Source organism: Ahaetulla prasina, chromosome 1, assembly GCF_028640845.1.
Source record: "Ahaetulla prasina isolate Xishuangbanna chromosome 1, ASM2864084v1, whole genome shotgun sequence".
Lineage (NCBI taxonomy): Eukaryota > Metazoa > Chordata > Lepidosauria > Squamata > Colubridae > Ahaetulla > Ahaetulla prasina.
In genome coordinates this window covers 296,297,659-296,315,842 of record NC_080539.1, presented here as the reverse complement: position 1 = coordinate 296,315,842, position 18,184 = coordinate 296,297,659, and the positions used below count along the sequence as shown (strand labels likewise).

Below are 18,184 nucleotides of genomic sequence, written 5' to 3'. Positions count from 1 at the left end.
CGTGAAAAAAGAAAGAAATATTATTTTTTGTCAAGCAAATTGTACCAGAAGGGAGTGGGCTTCAGATGGCTGATGCCAGAGGGATTGATGATTTTCCGGGAGGGCATTACGAAAAAATCAGTACAATTGCGGAGGCTACGGCCTATGTGGAGGAACACAAAGCCCTCCTGGAATCAGATGACCCAGGAATTGAAGAAGGGAGGTTATAGATCATGGGGCTGAGCGGCTGCCGCTGTTGCGGCCCTGGAGTTGGGTCAGGCTGAACCCAGAGTTCTGAGATCCAAAACTAGGAAGTGATAAAGATATTTGGGATTGTGTTGGTTTTCCTTATTCTCTTTGTACGATATTCTGTTTATTCTTGACTCTTCTTTATTACGTATTTAAAATTTGCAAACTTAGCTACTGTGTCACCTGCTTGCCTTATGGCTGTTGTATGTGTTAAAAATTTGAGTAAAATTTTATTTTAGATAAGAAAAATGAAAATTTACCATACCTGATATGTATTTGTATAAACCTTTTTTGACTAATAAAAACTTTTTGAATAAAAAAAAAAAAAAAAAAAAAAAATTTCCACTACCGGTTCTCCAGAACCTGTCAGAACCTGCTGGATTTTACCCCTGTATATATGCCATATCTTAGCTTTTCAATCCATTTAAAAAAAGAATAGTTGATATTGGTACTACTTGGTTTTGCCGTAGGATTTATAGGCAAGGATATGCATTGCTGACAAGTTAGCGATGATATGGACTCTAGCAATTCATGGCCCTTGTGCTAAACAAAATTCCAATAACTGAAATTGAGTTCTAAAAAAATTGCCTTCCTCCTCTAAGGAACATGGGTGTTAAATATCCAGATCCAATATAAAAAGATGGAAATATTTGGCAGTCCTTATTTTAAAATAATACTTTATTCCGTATTTATGTGCACAAAAATTCCATATTTATGTGGAAGTCTCTTTGGAACATATGGAACAAGATGGATTTTGTTGCTGTTGTTAATTCTGCTGGATTGGATAAATAGCCTATGCTGTCCGTTGAACTGATTTTCAGAGTAAACAACCTAGTGTTGTTGGAAATCTGCAAGCTATATATAATTAAGAGAAACTGCTGCTTCTCTGCTGTTTCTGTTGTTCTGGTTATATTTCTGAGCTTATCCTTTGCACGTCTTATTCTTCTTGGTTCTGTTCAATTCCTTTTGAATCTGTCAAGTTGAGAACCACACTGCATTATCAGTATATATTCTACCATTTAGCTGGGTCCAGTGAGGTGTGTTTGTTCCTTTTTTTCCTTTGAGGGCCGATGATAGTGAGGCAAGAACCAGTAGTTCTCAGACTAGAGAAAGCTGTTACATAATAAACCATCCAAGGCCACTAAGGGAATCACCAAATATCTGTTCACTTAGAAAGGCAGGAGGAAGAAACCAAAATGTTAAGCTCTGCAATAGAGAGGGGCTGGTGGGGGGGGGAAGGTAATCTAATTCAATAATTATATGGGCACATGCACTCTTGAATTCTTTGCTCTGCAGTGTGAAATCATCTGTTGTCTTCAAGACTTCCTCACTGTCTGCGACAAAAATTCAAAACTAGCCAAACTGAGAGTCTTCTGCCAAGTTTAACCAAAGGATGAATTAAGGATTAAGTATCTGGAGATCTGTGATTACTGTCAAGGCCAATTGTGATGTCTCACACGTTTTAATCTAAAAATGTAAGGAAAAGAGAGCATCTGTATAGGTAATTAAAGGTTAAACCATTCTCACTAATGGTCATGTTGACTGAAGATGGCAGAGACTGTAGATAAGCCTGGATGGCACTGTATTGGGGAGAACTACTGCTGACAGTTCCTAGATAAGTTGCCACAAATACTAAGCATTTGGTCGATTAGTACTTATCTAGTTTGTGTCTCAAAGTATTGTACAATTTCAACCAGTATGATTAAAATGTGGCTGTGAGGTTAACCATGGTTAGTGTGTTCATTTATAACTTTTAAAACCTGCTTTTCATAATTAAAACAAATCCCAGTTGATTTGCAAAGATAGTTCCTGGCTGCAATTTCAGGGTAAGGACAGGGGAAAACTAGAAACATTAACTATCCAAATGGCTATTTATTTGCAAAGAGACTACCTTTCTTCCTGTTTATTGGGCTACTGCTGCAGATGATGACAGCTGTAAGATAACATCAGCAGACTGGGCAGAGATGAAAGGGTTTCTTTTTGGTGCTTGCTTGTTTAGTTGAAGGAAACCCTGTTCCTTTGGAAAACACAGCTACCAGGTATAAAATCCTTTCTTTTTCTTCTAGGAATAGTTGGCAGCCTTGAAAACACAGTCCTCATAGGTTAGGAATTAATTGCAACCCAAAGAGGAAGCCTTTATGAATGGCATTCTGAGAGAGGGAGGGAGGGAGGGAGAGAGAGAGAGAGAGAGAGAGAGAGGCTAATCTAATTCCAATACTCATTGTAGAAATTTACTGGTACATTGAAGGCCTTCTCAGATGAATAGTTTACAGAGCAACAAATGTTGCTCAATACTTGTGTAATATGCATACATCTTCTCTTGCTTAATCAAAAGGAAAAATGATTATCTATTAATTGTATAAAATATACTGTGTAGATTTTCCCTAGACCTATTTTACCTTCTCGGCTCCACAGGGAGCCCAAACATAGCTATTAAAGAAGAGGAAGAAATTAAATGAGATGAAATCCTCTACTCCACTGAAGAGACTTCTGGATTAGGACCTGTATGTTCAAGTAGCTGAGCCGTATATTCAGCATGTTTCTTTTTCTTCCAGTATTTTCTCCCACAATGCTGAAAAGGAATGTTCAGCAGCAACCGGAAAGATATTCATTTCTAGTTTTGAGAGTGAATGAGTGAGCAGGAGAGAGAGATGTCATGTAAAAATCATTCTAGCATGTCTTCAGTAAGGAACTGATTATCTTGATTTGTTTAATACAAGTAGTCCTCAATTTATTGCTATATCAGAAACTGTCCATTATGATCACAAGTCATGATGGTTGTAAAGTAGGATATCATGTGCGGGTGTGTAAAACAAGCCCATTGTTTGCTCTGGAGTGTTTTTGCTAAAAAACTAAAGTAAAGGCCAGCTTTAAGCAAAAGTGCAGTCATGTGACCATAGAATGCTTCAAATGGCCATAAATGCAGACTGGTTGCCAAGTGCTCAAAACGCTGTCATGGGATTAGGGATGTGTGGCTATCAGAACTTTGGAACTGAGTCATGAGTACTTTTGGGGGCTCTGTCGTAACTTTGACCAGTTGCTAAGCAACAGGTTGTAAGTTAAGGACTACCTGATTGAATGGGAATAATAACAGCTGTGAAGAAGGCGTAAAAAGAAAATCTGAAGCCAACTTTGGTGCCTTGTATGAACATTTAGAAGAGATGCCTCCTCGTTTGGCATAGGCTGTAAGAGTTGGGAAATAGTAGGGAATTAAAAGCCACAGTGTGGATGTTTGGGGTTTGCAATGGTGGAGAAGATACTGGCTATCAAACAAAATTTAGGATAAACAGAAAGATAGCAGAAAAGTGTTTTTTTTTTGTCTTGTCAAAGGCATTTGAAATTATTAAGAGGTTTGAGAATGTCACCTGATAAATGTGTCATTGAGCCGTGGTGGCGCAATGGTTAAAATGCAGGTACTGCAGGCTACTTCTGCTGACTGCCACCTGCCTGCAATTTGGCAGTTTGGATTTCACCAGGCTCAAGGTTGACTCAACCTTCCATCCTTCCAAAGTGGGTAAAATAAGGACCCAGATTGCTGGAGGCAATATGCTGACTCTGTAATCCGCTTAGAGAGAGTTGCAAAACACTGCGAAGCGGTTTATAAGTCCAAGTGCTATTGCTATTGTTTTGTTTGTCACTTCCATGTGTCAAGGTTATGTATGTTTTTCCTTTTGCATATTGTCTTCAGAGAAAAAGGGAGTGCTACTGCACATGCAAAGTGGGAACTTTCAAAGGATCTGCAAGAATAAAATATATTTCCATTTTTTTTAAAAAAAGGAAGGGGGAGGAACCTCCAAAACAGCTCAGTGTGGCTTGTAGACATCCAGTGACCATCAAATGCTACAGGTTGTCCTTGACACCCGACCACAATTGAGTCCAACATGTTAAGTGAGATATTTGTTAAGTGAATTTTGCCCTAGTCTACAACCTTTCTTGCTTCAGTTGTTAAGTGTACCACTGCGGCTGATAAATTAGTAACCCGATTGTTAATAAAACCTGGCTTCCCCCATTGACTTTGCTTGCCAGGAGGTCACAAAAGAGGATCACATGACCCTGGGACACAGCAATGGTCATAAATATGAACCACTTGCCAAGCATCTGAATTTTGATCACATGATCATGGGCATGCTGGAAAGGTTGTAACTATGAAAAAACGTTCATAGGTCATTTTTTTTCTGTGCCATTGTGACTTTGAACAGTCACTAAATGAACTGTTGTATGTTGAGGACTACCTGTATTAACTGATGGAGGAAGTCATTGGATGGAATCGCATGGGAAGGGGCAACATTTTTATGCTGACATTTTTCATCCTCTTTGAGTGGGGGGGGGAGACTCTAAGAATTCAGATATAAGGCCTTTTTCATTCTGGGTATGGGAGCGCAGATCACTGGAAACTGGATTTATCTGTTCCCAAATATACTGCAGCACTATTGTTTGGAAGTGTACAATGGAAAATCTGACAATTCTGCTTTGTGCTCTTTGGCGGGCAGTGAAGAACTTAGAAGTTGTTTTAATCTAACATGATAGGGAGAAATGAATGTATTTTCAGTTTTTTGGAAGAAGGGGACTAGTGTTCAAGGCAGAATGAGAGAGAGGGCAGATTTTCAGGACTGAAGTAATTAACAGATACAGAGAAATTGTTCTTTTGTATCTCTGGATGAGTGTTCGAAATAAAACGTAAGTGTAGAATGTTGGCCAGGGCTTATGTTCGTACTTTGAAAATTCATGTCTCTTTTAATTCACTACAATTTCAAATAAGTACCATATTGAGAACACACTGACTGTTTCTTCCCCCATTTAATAAGCTAAAATTGATCTGACTACAGTACAGCTGAAAGTTGGCATAACTTTCCGTAACCTCTGCAACAGTATTCTCTGGCACAGAAAAGGGAACTTGGCTGTTCTTTTAGCAGAATTTTAGCTCACTTTTAGGGATATCACCAAGTTGTTACTTGTTATTCAGAGTACAAACCGATCTTAAAAAGAATTCAACTGCATATTAAATTTGGGGAGCTGTTAATATGGCAGCATTTCCCATCCCTTCGTGCTTTTTATTAGTAATACTACTATTATTATAATGTACTAATTATAATTATTACTAAATTATACATTATAATTATTTTCTTCCATTCAGTTGTGTCCAATTCTTAGAGGCTGCCTAGACAAGTCCCTTGCAGTTTTCTTGGCAACATTTTTGGGAAGGGTTTGCCAATGCCTCCTTCGTAAGGGTCTAAAAGAAAATGACTAGTCCAAGATCAGCTGGCTTTGTGCCTAAGACAGGAATAGAACTCAAAGTCTCCTGGTTTCTAGCCTGGTGCCTTAACCATTACACCAAACTGGTTCTCATTACAATTATAATTATTAGAATATTTTACTTAGTACTAAATATAATTAGTACTACTAGAAGTAGTATTACTACTGTAGTACTGTTATGTCCTTGGCACGCGGGTATGATTTAAGAAGTAAATAGAGTACAACTTACTGAATGTTCTTCATTGTTTCTTTTTCTCCTTCTTACTTTTCAGTGCTGCCTACTTGCTCATCCCTGGATTTTCACTGTGACAATGGCAAATGTATCCGTCGATCATGGGTCTGTGATGGGGACAATGATTGTGAGGATGATTCTGATGAGCAGGACTGCCGTACGTTAAACACACAATCCCTTTGTGAGAACAAACAGAATGTCACTGTTGGACCTGCAGTCGGCTTTTGGAGATGGTTAAGCAGTAGAGTAGCTGTTAGAATAAATGGTGTATTTTATTTATTTATTTATTTTTGTCAATCATACATAAGATAACAGGTAAAAGTATAAACATAATTTGGATACATGAGAAGAGTAAGTAAAAAGGAATATTAGGACAGGGACGGTAGGCATGCAGGTGCAATGGGTTTGCTCTAACCTCAGTAATTTAGGTTTGTGGTGTTCCTTAATATACCACAAAACTTGACTTTTGGCAGGTGGACACATTTGTGCAAACATTGGAAAGTTGTCTTCTTATGCTCCCTCAATCCTAGTTGGTGAATTCCAACCAGAGATGTGTATTGCTTATCAAATTTTGCTTTGAAATTTGCATTACACTGAGATCAAGCTTTTATAAATATTACATGTTTCCTGGACTATTTATTTAGTAGGCTTACCAACAGTTGTATTCTCAATGACATGGGCTATTGTTGTATTTTATTGTTTCATTTTATTTTAAAATAGTCTTATAATATGTTCAGAGAAATTGAATGAACAGAATAAATATATAATAAAGAATCACATTAATAGATGTTCCTAAAATGTCTGGTGTGTGTGTGTGTATGGGCTTCGGCTGGCTGAGTAAACCACAGTGCTGTGTCTTTTTTTGTGGGTTGTGTTCCTGCAGCTCCCCGGGAATGTGAGGAAGATGAATTCTCCTGTCAGAATGGATACTGCATACGTAGCCTATGGCACTGCGATGGCGACAACGACTGTGGAGACAACAGTGATGAGCAGTGTGGTTAGTAACCTGATTGTGATAGGACCAAAATCTAGCATTTTTGAGTGCCAAATGACATGAGAGAGAAAAATAATAATTGTAGCACAGATGATTGGAACAGAGTTTTTGCATAGGTTTCAGTCCTAACATTGGTGGGCTGAAGATCATCTATTTTGTTCTTTATGAAGACTTTGATGTTTTCAGTGCATATGGCAAATGGCCATTCCCAAATGAAAACCCAATTTGCAGCTGAAGCAACAAGATGATAATGTCACTGTAGTAGCCAAGATTTGAGGAGGAGAGATTTGTTTTAATACGCCTAAAGAAAGCCCATTTTCCCCATTTCTTGACCATTTGCAACTGCACTTTGGCATTACATCTTCTGAGGCTTTGAGGACTGTGGAGGGCAAAATGGGTTTAGGATACATCTAGACCTCAGGCTCCTTGGAAAAAGTTAAGATAGTTTGTTTGGCGGGTTGAGAAATTGGGGTGTTTGGGGTTTGTGCTATGTCTCTTCCATGCCACACCAAACTGTATTGTAGTACAACTTCAGTTTATCTCTGTAAAAATCTACACTCAGCAAGCAGTCATTATTCTGTGCAATTGTAATATTGGAAGGTTTGAGGATGTGATTTTTTTAAAAAAAAACTTTCACTGGCAGCTGTGAGGGAAGGGAAGGGAATGGGAAGGGGAAGAGCTGCGGTGGTAGCACAGTGGTTAGAATGCAGTACTGCAAGTTAACTCTGCCCACTGTCAGAGGTTCGATTTTGACCGGTTCAAGGTTGACTCAGCCTTCCATCTTTCCGAGATCGATAAAATGAGGACAGCCTGATTGTTGGGGGCAATATGCTGACATTGAACCTGTAAACCACTTAGAGAGGGTTGTAAAGCACTATGAAGCGGTATATACCGTATATACTCGAATATAAGCCGATCCGAGTATAAGCCGAGGTCCCCAATTTTACCCCAAAAACTGGGGTAAACTGGGGACTCGAGTATAAGCCGAGGGTGGGAAATGAGGCACCTACCGGTTGGGGAAACCCTCCCTCCCTCAGCTGAGAAGGCTGGCGGCTCCCCCGCCCCGCCCTCTCACTGCACCGGCAGGGCTTCAGTCCGGTAAAATGTGAAAAAAAGAAAAAAAAAAACTTGAGTATAAGCCGTATATACTCGAGTATAAGCCGAGGGGCTTAAAAAAAAAACTTGAGTATAAGCCGTATAGACCCGAGTATAAGCCGAGGGGACGTTTTTCAGCACAAAAAATGTGCTGAAAAACTCGGCTTATACTCGAGTATATACGGTAAGTCTAAGTACTATTGCTATTTTCCCCTAAGCTATTCTTTCTGCTGCAGATATGAGAAAGTGTTCAGACAAAGAGTTTCGCTGCACTGATGGTAGCTGCATAGCTGAGCACTGGTTCTGTGATGGTGATACTGACTGCAAGGATGGGTCAGATGAAGAGAACTGCCGTAAGTGCCCTCTTTCTTCTCGCTTCTGGCATTTAAGCCCCACATTCTGCTTCTGGGTATATGGTGCCAGTTTTTTCTTTCACGATTTTAGCACCTATTGGCCTTAGCCTTGCTTTTTAGGTTTGAAAATATATAAACTAGTAGTGCAAATCTCTGCAGGCATTTTGCCATCAAAAGAGCTACTTGAAATGACATCACCCTTCCTTCATTTGATAAAAGCATCTGCTTCTAAGCTTTGAAATGATCATGGGTATCAGTTACTACAGCTGTTAATGCTGCTCTTTTATTTCTGTCTTGAAAGAATAACATCTTCTCCCACAATAATGCTTTTTAAAATTGATTCTGATAAATGGAAAAAGCCATATTTTTTAATTGAAGATTTCCCTCTAAAAAGTTCAAGAATTTTAAATTCCATTTTTAAAAGAAACTGACCTCATTTTCAGTTGTGATTTTTCTTGCCTCTTTATTTAAAGAAATTATATATCATGTACTCCAATTTACATTAGAATTTAAATACATTTAATGTTGTATAATTGTTGAGGAATCAATGCTTTTCTCATGAAACTCGATTATGATGCAGTATTTTGAAATGGTAAGCAAATAAAATTGTATTTTAACACAAGACTCCAGTAACTTTGAGCTTTAGCATGATTTGTTTAATTTTACTGGATATCAATGAGAATACACACACACACACAAGTATATCAACTGAGAGATACATTATTTAATTTTGCTTTGATGGTATATTACAGACTATTTTGTTTCTAAATTTTGCCTATGAGTAATCCTTGGTTTTCAGCCACAATTGGGAATGGAACTCCCAGCGTTAAGTGAGGCAGTTGTTGTGAGTAATGCCAGATTTTACAATCTTTTTTGCTGTAGTTATTAGGTGAATTGTATGGTCATTAAGTGAATCCATTTTCTCCCACTGACTTTGCTTGTCAGAAGCCATTTGGGAAGGTGCAAATGGAGGTCATATGATTCCAGGACACTCCAACTGTCTTAAATACATGCTGATTGCCAAGTACCCAAATTTTTGTCATGTGACCATGGGGATGTGGCAACAGTCATAGGACCAAATGCAAATTGCTTTTTTCCGCCCTGTCGTAACTTTGAATGGTCACTAAATGAATAATTGAAAGTCAAGGACTATCTGTATACATAAGACTTTTGATACTAAGGTGAGAATTACAGCTTAATTATATGTAGAATTATTAAGTGGAGGAATAGAGTGGGATCCAAAACAGAAAATGAGGAGTTGGAGGATGTTATAACTTTGTTACTGATAGGAGAGTCCAGATGTGTGAAAACTAATCAAGGAGGCAAGGATGAAAGAAGTTTGCAATGTTTTGCCCTAACAATCCATCAGTACAGTGTCACTTTTAATTGGTGGGCCTTAGGATGTAATGAACAACCAATGAAGGGAGGAGGTGAACAGGTGCACAGTAACCAATATTTTGATGAATGATTTCCAGCACTCTTTGTTGCCTTTCTCCCAGTCTAGGTGGACTTGGATCATCTATTTCAAACGTCCCTTTACCTACTTTTTATTAATATCCGGGAAACCAGCTTCAGCCTTTGTGAATTGCTCCCTTTCCAGATTAGCTCACATTTTCATTCAGTTTTCTCTTCCTGCCCTTCCTCCCATATCTCAGAAGTTAACTGGATTCTCAGCAGAGAGGCTGAGTCTCCTCCCCCACTGCTGCCTCAAGGCCATTTTTCATAATATGTTCTAGATAGGAGGAAACTTCAAAAGGTTTGGAGGGAGAAGACAATAAAAGCGTCCAGCCAGCTCCTGAAGGGCAAGGGTGGGGAATCCTGGGGGTGGTGCTGCTGTGGGGTGGGATTTGTCTTTTATCTTCAGAGATAATGAGAGCTGGCAAAAAGCCAGGGCCGTAAAGATTTCAGAGCTAGGAAAGTCTTGAAGAGGAAGCCAAGTTCACTCTCCCTCCTTGCCATTGGCTGTACTTTTCCTGCTACTTATTAAAATATGTATTTTCTTCAGAAACCTAACTGTGTTAGAGGTATGGGTTTAGTGATATTAACAAACTCTCCTGTATATTACTAAAAAGTCTAATACTTTATTTAAAAAAACAACAACCCACAGAAGCAAACTAGAAATTTCCCCTCAATTTAAGCCAGTCTTTCCCAACATGGTGCCCTCTAACCTATGCTGAACCATTATTATAATTATTGTCAATTTGATGTATATTTCCATATTTCTAACCAGAGGGCACTCAAGATAGCTAAGAACTCCTGGGCCTCGAATTTCAATTATATATTTACCACCTCTTGTGCTTCTTTCTGTCCCCTGCTTCTTACGATTTGTAATTGAAAACAGGTGCTGTGCCAGACAGTGTGACCCAGATGCTGTTAAGAGTCCTGAATGCTTTTGCTGGGGTCATTCTGCTTGAACATCCTTCCAAAAGCCTCCTTTCTGTTGCAATAATGATTTTTCAAAACCTTGAATTTTACAGGCCGCTGATGTTTGTCTATCTAACACCAAGAATTCTGTTCTCTGGGCTTAATTGCGTTGGGGAAAGGGGCGGCATCGTACATCTTTTGTCTTAAATTAAACTGAGTTCTGGCCCAATGTTATATGTGCCTAGAAGAATTCTTCTACGAAACAGAAATGGAGATGTTTGTCCTGGCATCATTTTGAGATAAATGGTACTCTTCAAAGGCTTGCCACAGCAATTCATGGTGACTTCTGCTTAAGAGCATTGGTTGAACAAAATCCTCAAATGAACAGTTCCTCTGTTCAATCATACAGCTGGGCTAATTGCAAACCTTTGCATAGTCATCTCTAGAGATACAGAAAATTATAGCTTTGTATTGCCTGGAAGCTATCTTGGAGGTTAACTTGCTGTTTAGGCTTTTGGAGAACACCATGCCCTCATTCTCTTGAACACAAGGAAAGCCATTGGAATGCTTGTGGTCAGTCACAAATGAGTCTTCACATTAGAGTGCATACATAATCATGGCAATCAACGTATGATAAAATCAGTGGTGGAATTGAATATGTAGTAAATCTACTGACATGCTATTTCTATGTTTATTATGAAAGTGGATGGAAAGTCTATGTGGATTTGCTTAGTGGATTTTGTTATTGTCTACCTTCATAAAGTGTGCTTCATATTCATAAATGCCGCTTTTCAGTTGCCACAATCCCTATTGCACTTCAGTTTGTAGAGAGAACCTTGTGTATGTCTCCATCAACTTTCAATGTGCTAATTCTATGCATGATGACATCTTGATAGGATATGATATGATATGAGATCTATGCTATTCAATATAAGCAGCTTAACTATGTAAGGGTTTCCTAATTTATATTTTCTAGGCTGTGACATGAAATAATCTTAAAGAATGGTGGAAGATCTTACTGTGGATCTTTTTGTTGATTTTTATGAAGCAACGAACGCTCTGTTCAAAACAGGCATTTTGGGGGACAGGAGGCCAATTACCGCTAGTGTTGGATAACTTTCAGTGTAATGACAGCTTCTGCATGATACTTGCTACTCTATCTGCTAGGAGCCATGGTGGTGCATGGTTAGAATGCAGTATTGCAGGCCGACTTTGCCCACTGCCAGGATTTCGATTCTGACTGGCTTAAGGTTGACTCCGCCTTTCATCCTTCTGAGGTCAATAACAGGAGGACCCAGATGGTTGGGGGCAATATGCTGACTCTGTAAACTGCTCAGAGGGTGCTGTGAAGCACTACGGAGCAGTTTATAAGTCTAATTGCTATTGCTATTGCTTTCTATTTTGCGCATCACCAGAATCACAAAACAGTTTAAGGAATCTCTTGTTAACCTTTCTTTCTTTCTTTCTTTCCTTTTTTTTTTCATTCCCCTTTTAGCATCAGATGTGCCAGCAGCAACATGTAACCTGGAGGAATTCCAGTGTGCCTATGGGCGTTGTATCCTGGACATTTACCACTGTGATGGAGATGATGATTGTGGGGACTGGTCCGATGAATCTGACTGCTGTAAGTTACTTGCAGCAAGGGCCTGCAGACTCAGATCAAATGGCATTGCTGTGTTGTTTTCAGATGTGCTTCATGGTAGGAATAACAGAGAAAATTTGTGAGGGGGCATCTGTCATTCCAATATTCAAAACAGAAGCTTTTCCGCTTTCCCTCCAGATAGCAAACTGAATCTCTCGGGCTTAATTTGGCTTGAATTAGAGTGTGAATTACCATAAACTGTTTATCTCCGTAGCTTCTCACCAGCCTTGCCGCTCGGGAGAATTCATGTGCAACAGTGGCTTGTGCATTAATGCTGGCTGGAGGTGTGATGGTGATTTTGATTGCGATGACCAGTCGGATGAGAAAAACTGCAGTGAGTATCCTGGGACTTGTAAATGCAGCCTAGGGGCAGCGAGTAAGATCATAGAAAAAGCGTGTCATGAAACCGTTTTGAAATTCTTGCTCATGTTTATTTCTTCAGCTACCTCTATGTGCACAGCTGACCAGTTCCGATGTAAATCTGGCCGCTGCGTTCGGCTGTCTTGGCGCTGTGATGGGGAGGGAGACTGCTCTGATTACAGTGATGAGGAAGACTGTGAGGACTCGGGTAAACACGGACAATTGGCTGCCTTTTTTTGAGCTAGAATCTGTGCTGAGTTCAGCTGTCAGTTTTATAATTTCAAAAATTCTTCATTCAGGAATCCCACAGTGTTCCCCTGACCAATTTCTGTGTGGAAATGGGCGCTGCATTGGCCAACGGAAGCTATGTAATGGTGCCAATGATTGTGGAGATGGCAGTGATGAGAACCCTGCCCAAAACTGCCGTAAGTTGATAGGCCTTGACTTACAACCGTAATTGCAACTAGAATCTTAGTCATTGAGCTTAATTAAGTCACGTGACTGTTTCGCTCAACATCGGCAGTCTCATCACTCCGAAGATTTGCGGTTGTTAAGTGATCTTGTGGGTTGTTAAGCAGAGGGAGTTCTAGGTACGGAGTGCCAGGTAAGACATACAGGTGCCTCAAGGGGATGAGGAAGACCAGGGAGATGCAGAGCAGGCAACATGTGAGAGTCTCTCTGCTCAGGAGCTGACAATCCTCCCTGCCAAAATCCAAGAAGGATTTTCAGCCCCTGAGTGAGCAATTGTGCACAGCCTACACTGGGTCACCCAACACCTCCCTCAACACCTTGAGGCACTCTGCACTCCTTACCTTCCCATCAGTAGTGGGTTTCAGTTTCAATCACTACCGGTTCGCTCATGGGTGCACTCGTGCTTACACGCGCGACACACACATGCGCAGAGATGTCCGGGCAGGTGGGCTGAGCCTCCTGTTGCCACTGCTACCGGTTCACCCGATCAGGGGCGAACCAGTAGCAACCCACTACTGCTTCCCACACTGCCTGTTCAGGGGCTGAAAATCTTGCTTGGATTTTGGCTTCCTTTCATTTCTGGGGACTGGCTGAAGGAACTATTTGTCAATGGACTTCCGCTCCGTGCATGTTAGCATGAAGCTGAAATTCTTCAGCTGGAAGCTGTTTCAGCCAGCCCCAGAGATAAGAGGGAGTCCTCTCAGCAGATAGCATCAACTTGGAACCTTCCTTGCTCATTTCCCCATTGGCTTTTTGGAGAAACTGGCAGAGAAGTTTGCAAATGGCAGTCTCATGATCATGGGCACTTTGCAAACAGGTTGCCAAGCACCTAGATAGTGACTGCATCACCAATGCAGTGTGTGAGTGTTGACATTTTGCAATGGCCAGGAGTGTTTTATAGGCCATAAAACACCCTTTCTAAGGCCATCATTAATTTGAATAATTTGAATGATCCGTTAAGTGAACAGTTGTAAATTGGTAGACCACCTGTAATTCTGAATGTTGGGGTGATGACCTAATCTGGCATTTTCACTATATTATCTTATCAAACCCTAGTCTGTCTTTTCTGGTTGATTTTATGGATGCAGGGCTATTTGTGGAAGAATATAGCATTCCAGGTATATACTGAAGAGCCAAGCTAAGCTCAGCAAGATATAGGAATCATTCCTTTCTTGACAATTTAGGAGCAATTGTTTGTGTGAAATATAGGGTCTCTTTTCCAAAGAGGGCCGGGATAGCTCAGGCAATAGAGAAGCCTGTTATTAGAACACAAAGCCTGCAATTACTGCAGGTTCGAGCCCGGCCCAAGGTTGACTCAGCCTTCCACCCTTTATAAGGTAGGTAAAATGAGGACCCAGATTGTTGGGGGGGCAATAAGTTGACTTTGTAAAAAATATACAAATAGAATGAGACTATTGCCTTATACATTGTAAGCCGCCCTGAGTCTTCGGAGAAGGGCGGGGTATAAATGTAAACAACAACAAAAAAGAACGCAAACTCTTCTTTTCTCTCCTGACTACTACTTTAGGCATTTTTCATAATTTGTCCTAGATAAGAGGAAAATTCTAAAAGAATGGTTGCATTACAATAACTTTCTGCCTCTGATCTTTTCACAGGTCCTCGAACTGGAGAGGAAAATTGTAATGTCAACAATGGGGACTGTGCCCAGAAATGCCAGATGATTCGTGGAATAGTGCAGTGTACCTGCCATACAGGTTACAGGCTTCTGGAGGATGGTAGATCGTGTCAGGGTAAGCAGCCTGAACACTTAAGTGCATCTGTAGGTATCAATAGGAATGAAATTGTCCTTGCTAAAGTCATAGCACTGACGGGCACTGGCATTAACCGAGTTTCAACTGGATAATTATATGGACCTTTCTGATTTGTACTGGTGCTTTCAAACCACTGATCCTAACACTACCAATCAAAGACATTTTATCAATCCTCAGTTAATAGTCATTTAAAAAAAAGCAAAGCAAAGTAGAATCAATAGAAAAATGGGGAAGATTGCAATGGAAAGAGAATTTTCTGAATTTCAGAAAGAAATGTGATTTAAACCAATAGCTGCATATAATGGCCTTGTTTCGAAGTGCCTAAAGTAGAAAATCTGCTAGTCTGACTTTTTTCTTTCTTTATTCTATTACCTAGTACATAGTATGAAGGTAATAGGACAAAGAAAAGAAAAAAAGAAGTCCAGGGCCATAAAAAGGGAGAGTTTTTTATTACATTCGTAATGTGAATAGATTACAAATTATGTACATTGATGGGCTGGAGATGATCAGTTAAGTGCTTGATATTCTGGATTATCTTTTACTGTTTTGTTTTTATTATCGCTGTGAGTCGCCTAGAGTTGTGTTTTATAAGACAGATAGCAATATAAATCTTAGAGTGGTGCAGTGGCCTAGAGATGGAGCTCTCACCTCACAATCAGGAGGCTGTGAGTTCAATCCTAAATAGCAGCAGATATTTCTCTAGGCCAGGGGTCTGCAACTTTAAACACTCAAAGAGCCATTTGGACCTGTTTCCCACAGAAAAGAAAACACTGGGAGCCACAAAACCTGGTGAGTGATATGGAGCATAGCCAGCTCCATATCACTCACTTCCACCAGTCACATGACCCCCCCTAGCCACACCTACCCAGCTGATCATTAGGCCAAAGAACCGGTTGTTAAAAAACACCGGGAACCACAAAACCCTTTTGACATCTCTCTCTCTCTCCTCTCCCTCCTCTCTTTGTATCTCTCTATGTCTCTCTCTCTCTCTCTCTCTCTCTCTCTCCCCTCCCCTCTGTCTCTGCCCTGGCCGCTTCTCCATCCACCGCTGTCGCCTTTACCTTCTCAGGCCAGGCAAGGAGTGACTGGGAGGGGAGGGCGGGGCCAGCCAATGGTGGGATCACCTGACAGGAAGCCACAGCAGAGGGCCCAAAGAGCCGCATGCGGCTCCAGAGACACAGATTGCTGACACCCGTTCTAGGCACAATGAGAAAATATCTGCTGCGAACTCTGCATTGGCGCACAGGAAGGGAATCCAGCCAGTAAACACTCAGCTCCATTCATTTGCCCCGACTCCACCCCGATGCAAGGGGTCATTAAAAGACAAAAAAAAAATAGCAATATAAATCTTTAAAATAAATAAATAAGCATCAAAGTATGGAATCCAAAACCAAACTATTTACTCTTTTCTCTTTAGCTTCATACCCCTTATCCTTTTCTTATTCCAGATGTGAACGAATGTGCAGAGGAAGGTTATTGCAGTCAGGGGTGCACCAACAGTGAGGGTGGTTTCCAGTGCTGGTGTGAACAAGGCTATGAGCTTCGCCCAGACAAGCGCAGCTGTAAAGCCCTGGGTAAGAAAGAGTCTTCGTCTCCAGGCACTGGGGATCATTCAGTGCTTAGAATCTATCCGTGTGTCTGATGGATGACTGCTGGCTTAGTTCACGGCTTCAGTTTCTCCACGGTATTTAATTTTCAATTGTTGCTTGTAAGGAGGCTAGTCTATTTTTCCACAGCCTGATGACTCTAGTCAGGCTGGAATATAGCTTCCATTATTCCTTGACAATAACATTTTGGGATTGTTTACTAGATTTCATGTGAATTATAGTCCAACACCTTTATTTTTTTATTTTTTATTTGCATTTAGACAATATTAGATTGGAAAAAGATGGACTAGTGTTTTTTGGGGGGCGGAGGGTCTATCCCCAGCTAGATGCCACTTTTGGAAAATAGAAAATGTGAGAATAAAGGTTCTGTAGGAGATGACCAGGCTGAGCCTGAGAAAGGGACCAAATGCATCATCAATCACAAGTCCCTTCACACCCACAAGAATTCTAAGTCAGCCTACCTTGATTTCCTTCTATTCTTAACTCTTGCTAATTTCCTTTAACTGGTCTAGAGAGCTTAAGCTTACAATAAATCTTTAAAATAAATAAATAAGCATCAAAGTATGGAATCCAAAAGCAAACTATTTACTCTTTTCTCTTTAGCTTCATACCCCTTATCCTTTTCTTATTCCAGATGTGAATGAATGTGCAGAGGAAGGTTATTGCAGTCAGGGGTGCACCAACAGTGAGGGTGGTTTCCAGTGCTGGTGTGAACAAGGCTATGAGCTTCGCCCAGACAAGCGCAGCTGTAAAGCCCTGGGTAAGAAAGAGTCTTCGCTCCAGGCACTGGGGATCATTCAGTGCTTAGAATCTATCCGTGTGTCTGATGGATGACTGCTGGCTTAGTTCACGGCTTCAGTTTCTCCACGGTATTTAATTTTCAATTGTTGCTTGTAAGGAGGCTAGTCTATTTTTCCACAGCCTGATGACTCTAGTCAGGCTGGAATATAGCTTCCATTATTCCTTGACAATAACATTTTGGGATTGTTTACTAGATTTCATGTGAATTATAGTCCAACACCTTTATTTTTTATTTGCATTTAGACAATATTAGATTGGAAAAAGATGGACTAGTGTTTTTTGGGGGGCGGAGGGTCTATCCCCAGCTAGATGCCACTTTTGGAAAATAGAAAATGTGAGAATAAAGGTTCTGTAGGAGATGACCAGGCTGAGCCTGAGAAAGGGACCAAATGCATCATCAATCACAAGTCCTTCACACCCACAAGAATTCTAAGTCAGCCTACCTTGATTTCCTTCTATTCTTAACTCTTGCTAATTTCCTTTAACTGGTCTAGAGAGCTTAAGCTTACAATAAATCTTTAAAATAAATAAATAAATAAGCATCAAAGTATGGAATCCAAAACCAAACTATTTACTCTTTTCTCTTTAGCTTCATACCCCTTATCGTTTTCTTATTCCAGATGTGAATGAATGTGCAGAGGAAGGTTATTGCAGTCAGGGGTGCACCAACAGTGAGGGTGGTTTCCAGTGCTGGTGTGAACAAGGCTATGAACTTCGCCCAGACAAGCGCAGCTGTAAAGCCCTGGGTAAGAAAGAGTCTTCGGCTCCAGGCACTGGGGATCATTCAGTGCTTAGAATCCATCCGTGTGTCTGATGGATGACTGCTGGCTTAGTTCACGGCTTCAGTTTCTCCACGGTATTTAATTTTCAATTGTTGCTTGTGTAAGGAGGCTAGTCTATTTTTCCACAGCCTGATGACTCTAGTCAGGCTGGAATATAGCTTCCATTATTCCTTGACAATACATTTTGGGATGTGTTTACTAGATTTGATGTGAGTTATAGTCCAACACCT

General features: G+C 40.4%; 1 protein-coding gene across 1 annotated transcript in view; it reads left to right on the top strand.

The window, feature by feature from the left end:
- The window catches only part of LRP4 (LDL receptor related protein 4), a 123,539-nt gene that overhangs the window by 72,930 nt on the left and 32,425 nt on the right, over positions 1-18,184 (top strand). Inside the window, exons 3-12 of the mRNA XM_058161972.1 lie at positions 5,754-5,870; positions 6,597-6,710; positions 8,039-8,155; positions 12,015-12,143; positions 12,376-12,495; positions 12,604-12,729; positions 12,821-12,946; positions 14,609-14,743; positions 17,006-17,131; positions 17,793-17,918. Of these exons, the coding sequence (XP_058017955.1) occupies positions 5,754-5,870; positions 6,597-6,710; positions 8,039-8,155; positions 12,015-12,143; positions 12,376-12,495; positions 12,604-12,729; positions 12,821-12,946; positions 14,609-14,743; positions 17,006-17,131; positions 17,793-17,918 (1,236 nt within the window). The remainder of the gene's footprint in view (positions 1-5,753; positions 5,871-6,596; positions 6,711-8,038; positions 8,156-12,014; positions 12,144-12,375; positions 12,496-12,603; positions 12,730-12,820; positions 12,947-14,608; positions 14,744-17,005; positions 17,132-17,792; positions 17,919-18,184) is intronic.